The sequence below is a fragment of the Myotis yumanensis genome, unplaced genomic scaffold (assembly GCF_028538775.1).
Source record: "Myotis yumanensis isolate MYYU_CA2020_CCGP unplaced genomic scaffold, mMyoYum1.0.hap1 SCAF_9, whole genome shotgun sequence".
NCBI lineage: Eukaryota > Metazoa > Chordata > Mammalia > Chiroptera > Vespertilionidae > Myotis > Myotis yumanensis.
Window position 1 is genome coordinate 34,213,102 of NW_027223760.1, and position 10,671 is coordinate 34,223,772.

General features: G+C 45.8%; 2 protein-coding genes across 2 annotated transcripts; one reads left to right on the forward strand and one right to left on the reverse strand.

Moving 5' to 3' along the window:
- The first annotated feature begins 231 nt into the window (after positions 1-231).
- On the forward strand, positions 232-1,176 carry OR6V1 (olfactory receptor family 6 subfamily V member 1). Its single transcript, XM_070423528.1, has one exon. It carries the CDS (start codon positions 232-234, stop codon positions 1,174-1,176), a length of 945 nt encoding a protein of 314 aa, XP_070279629.1.
- An 8,320-nt stretch (positions 1,177-9,496) lies between these two features.
- LOC139016908 (olfactory receptor 6V1-like) lies at positions 9,497-10,444 on the reverse strand. The gene has a single exon (XM_070425081.1). It carries the CDS (start codon positions 10,442-10,444, stop codon positions 9,497-9,499), a length of 948 nt encoding a protein of 315 aa, XP_070281182.1.
- Between the last annotated feature and the right edge of the window lie 227 nt (positions 10,445-10,671).

The window sequence follows — 10,671 nt, forward strand, 5'->3', positions numbered from 1 at the left end:
TTCTCTCTCTGCCATTCTGTTTATCACTGACCACCTACTTGCCTATTTCACCCTGTTCTCTTTCTCTATCTCTATCTTTGTTTTGGAGTCAATGATTCTCTCTCTCTCTCTCTCTCTCTCTCTCCCCCCCTCACATATCTATCATCTATTTTCTATCTATCTACCTATTGCTATCTCTGCCTCTCCATCTGTCCCTTGTTTCCTTTCCATACAGGACCCAGCCTCTGGATCATGGCAAATCTGAGCCACCCTTCTGAATTTGTCCTTTTGAGCTTCTCGTGTTTTGGTGACCTGCAGGTTCTGCTGTATGGGCCCTTCCTCGTGCTTTATCTTCTTGCCTTCATGGGAAACACCATCATCATAGTCTCTGTCATAGCTGACACCCACCTATGGACTCCCATGTACTTCTTCCTGGGCAATTTTTCCCTGCTGGAGATCTTGGTGACCACAACTGCAGTGCCCAGGATGCTCTCAGACCTGCTGGTCCCCCACAAGGTCATTTCCTTCAGGAACTGCCTGGTCCAATTCTACTTCTACTTTTCCCTGGGATCCACCTCCTTCCTCATCCTGTCAGACATGGCCCTTGACCGCTTTGTGGCCATCTGCCACCCACTACGCTATGGCACTTTGATGAGCTGGCCTGTGTGTGTCCGGCTGGCAGGGGCTGCCTGGGCAGCTCCTTTCCTCGCCATGGTGCCCACTGTCTTCTCCCGGGCTCATCTCAATTATTGCCATGGCAACGTCATTAACCACTTCTTCTGTGACAATGCACCTCTGCTGCAGCTATCCTGCTCAGTCACCAGCCTGCTGGAATTCTGGGACTTTGTGATGGCCTTGGCCTTTGTCCTCAGCTCCTTCCTGGTGACCCTCCTCTCCTATGGCTATATTGTGAGCACTGTGCTGCGGGTCCCCTCTGCCAGTGGCCGCCAGAAGGCTTTCTCTACATGTGGGTCCCACCTCACCCTGGTCTTCATTGGCTACAGCAGCACCATCTTCCTTTATGTCAGGCCTGACAAGGCACACTCTGTGGAAGTCAATAAGACTGTAGCCTTGGTGACGTCAGTCCTCACTCCCTTTCTGAACCCCTTTATCCTCACCCTCCGCAATGAGACATTCAAGGCCGTGCTCTGCAGGAAGATGCAGAGGCTGAAAGGCCTCCACATGGCACTACAATGAGCCTGAGGGACTCAGTCAGGCTTAGTGAAGGAACTCTGTGAGGAGGCAGAGGACCAGCTGGTTGGGAAGAACTCTGTCAGGTTTCCTTAGCTTTTTCCCTCTGTGCCTCTGAATGACAACCATAGTGACTACCCAGTGTTCCCCTGTCTTTACCAAAACTCTCATAGACCACCATGGGGGTGCTCCCCATACCAAGTAGCAGCTGCAAGAACTTTGAAAGTAACCCAGAGTCTGGGGAGCCAGAAGTGGGGCTTTCAATACAAGAAAGTACATGGCTTTCTATTCAAGGCAAAGTAGCCAGGTCATGTTCTCTGATCAAGAGATATCCAGATCAGTGTGTGTGTGTGTGTGTGTGTGTTATATTCCTGAAAGCCTATTCCAGAGGTTCTCAACCTGTGGGTCACGGCCCCTTTGGGTGTCAAACAACCCTTTCACAGGGGTCACCTCAATACATCCTGCATATCAGATATTTACATTACGATTCACAACAATAGCAAAATTACAGTTATGAAGTAGCAACGAAAATAATTTTATGGTTGGGTCACAACATGAGGAACTGTATTAAAGGGTCGCGGCATTAGGAAGGTTGAGAACCACTGGCCTATTCCCTTTGGAATTAAACATCAGGTTCATTGACTACACTTTCCTCCCCCAGCTGAAAATCTTTAGATTTTCTAGTGACTTGGTTCTCAGAATCACTGCATTCTCTCAGCTTTCATCTATCCTGGATTTTTCTAAAATAGCCCCAATTTAAAATATTCTGCCAAATTCTTTCTGCAAATACACTTTAATTTATCAAACTACATTTTGCAGTAAACTATGAAGACTTCACTTATCAAGAAAGTCCTACTAGTGCCACTTACTTTAAGACAACAAATCTACAAATTTATTGCAAATGTCAAGCTTTTTAAAAGTCTACTATGTAAAAATAAACAAGGCAGGGAACTTGGGCTCATTTGGTGGATACAGAGTGCCTAGCTTTGGAAACGTGACTCCCCTAGTGGCCCCCTGGTTCTCGTTATGTGCTCTGGTGTCACCCAAGGCTAACACCTTCCTAATCAAGGTGCCCTTTTCTCCGACTTTCTGAAAAGTTCATTTATTTCTTGCTAAGATGCTCCTCATCCAAAAGAGAGGTGCACCTTAGGTTGAAAACCTTGTCCCCTCCAATTACATATCAGAGCAGTGACTCTTGTGTTTGCTGATGCACCAACGGATTTATTTTCTCTAATTATTCACTACTCACCAGCTCAAACAGTAAATATTTGTAGAATAAATGAAAAAAGATGAAAAAATTAAAAATAATTCTTCTGATAATACATACCTTAGCTATGTGTGTGCATATTTATAAATATACAGTATGTGTATATTTTTCACACTTTACAAAACACTTCGACATATGTTTTCCATTTGCTTTTATCCTCAGAGTAATTCAATTAAATAAAGACACTGATCACTCACCATGAATGCACTCCTCTTCAGCACTGGCCATTAAAGATAAAAGACATGTTGCCCAGCTGGTGTGGCTCAGTGGTTGAACGTTAAACTATGAACCAAGAGATCACAGTTCAATTCCCAGTCAGGGCAAATGCCAGGATTGTGGTCTCGATCCCCAGTAGGTGGCATACAGGAAGCATCTGATCAATGATTTTTCTCTCATCATTGATGTTTCTATCTCTCTCTCCCACTCCCTTTCTCTCTGTAATCAATAAAAAAAAATTTTAATGCTGACCAAAAAAATATAAAAGACATGTGGATTTTGACCTTAGGTTTCTCCATCCGTGTGAGAGTGGAAATAGTACAGTTACTTGTAACACATTGTGATAAGGGGTTTTTCTACTAAGTGCCATGAGAGCCCAGAAGACAAATACTGATTCTTGGGTTGCAGCCCAGCAGTGTTTCTAAACCACTAATGGATAAGTTTTAGGGGAAATAGAGATGAAAACAGAGTTGGTCAAATCAGTGGCCAAACTAACAGAATCTGATTCTTCAATCTTATCACCTTTCCATGCTTGGACATTCTTCCTCTATCTAAATCAAAATTAGATTCACTAAACATTGGAATATCCAGGATCTGATGCCACTAGACTCTTCTATCCCCTTAATCAGTGTATATCCACCAAGATTCCATTCAGTTTATAGACTCATTAGTGGCCCGGTGCACAAAATTTGTGCACATTAAAAGGAAATTAATTAGAGGGAATATATTAATATTGTTATTTGCCCTTTCTCTATAACAGAAGTGTCAGAGATGAAAGAAAATTAGTAAAATGTATATGAAAATCTTCCTCCTGTCAGAGTCTGGGGCATGCCACAGGACCCAGAGTCAAGTCCCCGCCTACCCGTGTGCACCTTGAAATTGCGCGAGACCCAGACCCAGCTGGCCCCACCCCTGTTAAGCCCCACCAGGTGGGGGGCACAACCTCAGGTCCCCCGGTGCACTCTCAGGTCCCCTGGCCCAATGCCAGGGCAGGGGGCATGGCCTGAGGTCCCCCATCAAACTCCATCAGGCGGGGGGCACAGCCTCAGGTCCCCCACCGCAACCTAGCACCACACAGCCTCAGGTCCCTACTGATCACTCGTTATGGCTCATTACGGGAACCCTGCCTCCGCTGTGGGCACAGCCATCTTGTGACAGCATGATGGAGTGAGGCTCAATTTGCATATTACCTCTTTATTATATTGGATAATGGCAATAGTTCAAGTAACCACATAACAGTAATTGTATGTTTTATACCCTGACTTGAAAGAAACACATACTATTTCTAAAACAACTATAGATTCAGTGTCACTTTTAAAGATTTGCATTTTATCACAATAGTATCCACAAATATATGAAGGTTGGCAAATAACATGTATACATGAGAGAAATATTTTCATTTAGTCTAAAAACGATGTTAATTGCATGATAGATTCACACTTTCTTTTTTATCAGGAGATAGAACAATTGATCTTATTGTTAGTTTACATAAGGTGATTTGATATTAGGTGATTATACAAAAGGCAACAGTTTTCCCCAGAAGTAGCTTTCATGGTAATATAATTGCTGGAGCCTAAGACAAGATTGTTTGTAACACCCAGAACTAATTTAAATATAGGTAAAACCAGTGGTGGGATTTCATGTCTTCCCACCTTCCCCACACACCCTCCATTTGTCTGGCATTCCAGCATCAGAGATGCAGTGCTCTAGTAAGCAATCATTAAAAGGGCAGGGTTTTGAATGGCTAACACAAGAACCCATTGTCACACATGTAAATCTTGGTGGGAATCCAAAAAGTAGATTTATTACTTACAGGTGGGAGGACAAACAAATAGGGTATGAAAGTTTTGATGGGGGAAGATAAAAGAATCAAGTCATTTTTTAAATATATTTTTATTGATTTCAGAGAGGAATGGATAACGAGAGATAAAAACATCAATGATGAGAGAGAATCATTGACCAGCTACCTTCTGCATGTTCCCTACTAGGGATCAAGTCTGCAACCCCGGCATGTGCCCTTGACCAGAATCAAATCCAGTACTCTTCAGTCCACAGGCCAATGCTCTATCCACTGAGTCAAACTGGCTAGGGCTCAAATCATTTTTCAAAACAAAGTCAGGTCTGGGTCCTGTAGTGACCCTGCATGCAGAAGTTTGATGAAGTGTAAAACCCCTCAAAAGCTAAGGTAGAAAATTTCACTGTTGCTGATATCAATTTAGTCCACCACTTCTCCTTTTTCGCTGTTTGTTTTTTAGTTTTTATTGAATTTATTGGGGCAACATTGATTAAAATTATATAGGAAAAAGATGAAGGGATTAAGCAAAACAAAACAAAGTTTAGCAATTCTTTAGGCTTTAAATTTCCCAATATAAGTATAATCCTTGCAATAATAGTTAACAAATACTGAAGAAAGGTGGTTGTAATCCAGTGGTCTGTTGGTAAATGTTTACCTACCAGCTATCCAGTTGTATTATTGGCTGACTTCCAACATTTGCCAATGTTGATGGCTTTAATACTGCAATCATGTCAAACTACCAACATGGTACCCCTGAATTTAGAGTTGGGAAGACATGCTCAGCAGCACACTATTGTACAGTATTTACACTACCTATATATATATAAAAAGTCAGCAACCGTGACAACCATAATGATCAACAACCGGTCCCTATCACACCCACTGTGGCCAGTGAACTGGCCTGATCAGGGGGTGGGGCTGGCCGACCAAGCTCCCACAGCCCCTCCCCCCAGCCGCCCACCCTTGATTGGACTCTTCCACCCCAATCAAGGGTGGGGCTGGCTGGCCAAATATCCCCCAACCCCCCCTCGTCCTTCCCCCCAGCCAGCCCTGCCCCTGATCAGCCGGCTCCACCCCCGATCGGCCTGCCCCACCATGATAGGCCTGCAACCCCTCCGCCTGTCCTGCCCAGCCCCTGATCACCCTCCCCCCCCCCCCAATAGGGGGCAGGGCCAGCTGGCCAATCACCCATGGCCCCTCCCCCAGGCCACTAGCCACCAAGAGGCCCACCCAACCCCAATCGGGGGCAGGACCCGTCAGCCAATCATTTACAGCCCCTTGCCCCAGCCAGCCCGGCCCTGATCGGGCCCCAATCAAGGCAGGCCAGCTGGCCAACCTCCTGCCATCACCTCCTCCCAACAGGCCCAGTCCCAATCTGCCCCAATTGGAGCCGGGCTGGCAGGACCCCACCCATGCATGAATTCGTGCACAGGGCCTCTAGTCCCATATATATATATAAAGCCTGCGACCATACTGGCCATAATGACCATAACAACCGGTTGATATGATGCCCACTGTGGCCAGCAAACTGGCCCGATCAGGGGGTGGGGCTAGTCGGCCAACCTCTTGGCCCCTCCCCCCTGCCAGCCTGCCCCTGATCAGACTCTCCCACCCTGATCAAGAGCAGGGCTGGCCAGCCAAATGCCCCCTACCTTCCCTCCACTAGACCTGCCCCCGATCAGCCAGCCCCACCCCAATAGGCCTGCAGCCACTCCCCCCAGTTGGTAACTTCTCTTACTTCTGCCACTATAAAATTATTTATTTATTTATTTATTTATTTATTTATTGCTAATCTTCACCCAAGAATATTTTCCCCATTGATTTTTTCTTTAATTCTTTATTGTTTAAAGCAGCAGTTCTCAACCTGTGGGTCGCGACCCCTTTGGTGGTCGAACGACCCTTTCACAGGGGTCACCTAAGACCATCCTGCATATCAGATATTTACCTTACGATTCATAACAGTAGCAACATTACAGTTATGAAGTAGCAACAAAAATAATTTTATGGTTGGGTCACAACATGAGGAACTATATTTAAAGGGCCAGAAGTTTGAGAATCACTGGACTAGAGGAAGCACTGTGGATGATGAGAGGTCTAGAAATTGTTCAATGGCCACATCTCACCTATAAATCTGAATATTTTGTAAGGGGATATGTAGCTTTCTTCATTTATTTTCTAGTCTGCCTGTGTAACTCAAAATTACAGAACTTGGACAGTGGGTGAATGTTAGTGTGAGTCACACTGAGGCTGGACATAAGGGTTTCATCTTAAAAGTTAGAACTGTGCAGCAAAGAAGTGGCCTGCCTCACAGTTGTGAGTGCTTCATCTCTAGACTTAGTTCAAGCAGGGCCTCTGTGCCAACCTGAGAAGTGTATTGTAGTGGGGATGCCTGATCTGAGGAGATGCACCTGTATGACCCACATACAGCCCTGCAATTCCATAAGTCAATGACTTAGCCTCATGGAATTGCAAGATTCCTGGGGAGACTTAGTTACAGCCACTTTGACTTAGAACTGGAATTCCAAGGTTCCTTCCAGTGAGGTGGAAAGTATGTTAAAATAATTTTCTGGGTTATGTCTACCCAGGAGTCCTGTTTGACACTGAGGCTCCTTGTCACATCGAGATGAATGTATGGACCCAAAACATCTCTAGGTCATGTCCACACAAGATTCTAACAGCAACTCAGAGGCTGAGCCATTGGCCAAATACTCTCAAGCAGTGTAAAGTCAGACTAGGATGAAAATCATGGGTCCCTGTTTCCAGAATTAAGACCTGGGAGAGAAGTCATTAAGGAATGGTGGCTGAATATTTTGTAAGGGGATATGTAGTTTTCTTCATTTGTTGGCAAATACATCCTCAGATTCCCTTTTCCGGTGCCCTTGGTGTCATTGAGACTAAGACAAGGACTCTCTTACACAATTTCCTGACCGCAAGTTCCACCAGCACATTTTCTGAATCAGTGGTCCTCAAATATTGATGCAGGTGAATCACCCAGGGGCCCTTCTAAAATGCAGACTCTAATTCGGTAGGTTTGGGGTGGGCCTGAGAGTCTGTGTGTCTAACAAGTTCTCAGGAAATGCCAGTGTTGTTCCAAGGATCACACTTTGAATAGCAAGAGACCACAGGCAAGTTTGTTGAGAATGTGTCCCTGTATAATGCTGTTGTGATGAGTTGATGACTATGGAAGCCCAAGGCAAGCTATACCTTCCCCCAGCTGACCAGTCAGATATTCCACTCGAGAGAGAACACTATGAAAAACAGGCAATAGGCTGCTGTAGGCAGTTGATTATTTTTAATTTTTTAAGAAGGGAATGTGTGCGGAGATGAGAGTAGCAGGAGGGAGCCTCTCAGGGGGAAAATCTGAGTGGATTTGTGTGCTGATTATTTTAGGGGGAGAAGGGAAAGAAAGTGTTTGCATATAAGAAAGAGATAATTGCTTTCCATTTAGTTCTTCAGTTTTTTTTTCACAAAGTTTGTAAGGAGGGTAAGTAATTAGTCCCTTGGGAGGTGGAGGAGAGAAAGTTCTCAGGATGAAAAACTGTTTTCCCTGCTGGCCTTTACTGCAGAATCAAAAGTACCTGCCCACTTTCGGAGAGGCCCACAAATGAAACTTGTCCTGTGGTAGGTTTTTTTTTGGGGGGGGGGTTGGTTTTTGTTTGTTTTGTTTTGAAGGTATTTTTAATTGGAGATCAAGCTACCTGGTAATAAAAAGATACTCAGGCCTCTAGGCTGTGTACCCTGGGCCATTATTCCCCTCCCATCACCTCCTTTATTCAAAGTCGTGGCTCTGTGGGGTGGCCCCATACTGTGACCTGTGGCCACCACACTGTATATTAGGACCAGGACCTCTCCTCTCAATACCCTGGGAACAGAACTAGCTTCAGAAGTAAGTGGAAGCTGGCATCTACTCTTTGTCTTGTTTTGCTAATCCCAGCCGTCCAGGTTCAATGTGATATAAGAAATCATACACCAGACTTGTCCCTGCTCCCATTATCTTCCCATGACTTCCCAACCACACCCAGATTTTCCAGGAACGTCTTCCCTCATCCTTCCTCCACCCCATTACACACACCACCAATCGTGCTCATTTCTTCCTTCTCATCTGGCTTCTATGGTCTCTGCTTTACTACCCAGGGCCCCTGGTAATTTCCTGGCCAGTCTGCTTCCAGGAAACGTAACCTCAGAGGGCCTTCCTTGGGACATGGACCTAAGGACCTGTGGGAGAAGAAACTAGTTCATGTAAAGGGGAAGGCAGCCAGTCTGGGGCAATGATTCAGCTTCCCTTCTTTCTCAAGTACATGAGAAGGAGAAAGGCTAGGCCTTGGGACTTCAACTTTCTGTGTAAGGGGCCTTGGAAAGTGACCCTCAGAGAGTCACTTCTGTTTAAAGGCAAGAAGTTTTGAGGGGCCGAGATGGGGAAGTGGGCAGGCAGCTTGGGAGTGAGTGATGCTTCAACCCCAGATGCAATCCTAGAAAAGGGGATCCCAATGGAGGCACACAGTTTCTTCTGTTTGGGGGGTACCAGTCCTCTCTACTTTTCTTAGAGAAACTCCCACTTTCAGAAACCCATCCTAGACTCTGAAGTCAGTTCCTGAGAAAGAAACACACACACCCGAAAAAAAGTTGCACACAAAGAAATTTAAATGAATGTAAATAAACTATAGAGCTGGACTGGGGAAGAGAGATTTTTAAGAGCACATTTTATAATAATAGCCACATTTACTAAGCTCTTACTATGACCAAACCCTGGACTAAGAGCTTTATTTGGATTATCTCTTTTAGTTGACATTATTGCAGTGTTTCCACTCCACAGCTCCCTCAAATTCATCCATTCCTTAACCATCTCAGGCTCACAGACCCTTGTCTTTGAGACATTCAAATGATGCGAGCTCATTCACTCTCTTTAGTGAGTGAGCAGAGACTTCGGGGGTGGGGGACAGGAGAGACTAAGAAAAAGGAGGTCAAGGAGCTCCAGCCCAAGCACTTAGATGTCCACTTACAGTGGAAGGTCCTTATACCTATGACTGAACAGGTGCCTTCTGGTCTTCTTATCTGTGGGCTGCTGGGTCTCTGAAGAGGATCCTTTTGGTCATATCTCCAATGACCTCCTTGACCTTCTCATTTCGGAAAGTGAAGATGAAGGGATTGAGGAAAGGAGTCACCACTGCAGTCACCAGGGCCACAACCTTGTTGAGGTGTGTGGAGTGGCCCTTGCCTGGCCTCACATAGATAAAGATGGCACTGCCATAGCCCAGAACCACCACAGTGAGGTGGGAGGCACAGGTGGAGAAGGCCTTACGGCGCCCAGAGGATGAGGGGATGTGCAGGACTGCTGCCACAATGAGGACATAGGAGACCACGATAAGCAGCATGGTGGCCAGCACAAAGAGCAAGGACAGAAAGAAGTCCATGAACTCGATGTGGCGAGTGTCAGAGCAGGACAGCTTGAGAAGTGGAGCAGAGTCACAGAAGTAGTGGTCGATGACATTAGGGCCACAGAACCAGAGCCGTGTTTTCTGCAGGGTGGGGGAGACGATGGAGAGGAACCCAACCACCCAACAGAGCACCACCAGCTTCACACAGACTGAACTGTTCATGATGGTTGGGTAGTGCAGAGGGCGGCAGATGGCCACGTAGCGATCAAAGGCCATGACTGTGAGGATCAGGAAGTTGGTGGAGCCCAAGGAGAAGTAAAAGAAAGACTGGCTCAGGCATTCAGCCAGGGACATGGTCTTATGAGTGGACAGCAGGTCTGCCAGCATCCTAGGAACCACAGTGGAGGTGACCAGCACCTCCATGAAGGAGAAGTTGCAGAGGAAGAAGTACATGGGTGAGTGGAGGCGGGAGTCAAGGCAGGTGAGGCTGATAATGGTCAGGTTCCCCAGTAATGTCAGCACGTATATCAATAGGATGAAAGCAAACAAGAGGATCTGGAATTCATGGAGATGAGAAAATCCCAGGAGTACAAATTCTCTGACAACGCTGAAGTTTCCCATTGCACTTGATACCAGTTCTCTATTCCACCTGTGAAAAGCCAGGAAATCTTAGTGGGAAATTGCCATCAGCCTCTCTCTTGACCTTGTGCCCTGATGGCTGCCCCAGCTCCCCAAGAATGCTAGCCTATAAGCATGGTTAATCTCAGTGTCCAGAAGACATTCCCAAAGGGCAGAAGTTCCCAAAGGGCAAGGACAATAGTGGTGTCTAATTTCTTATACCTGTTTCT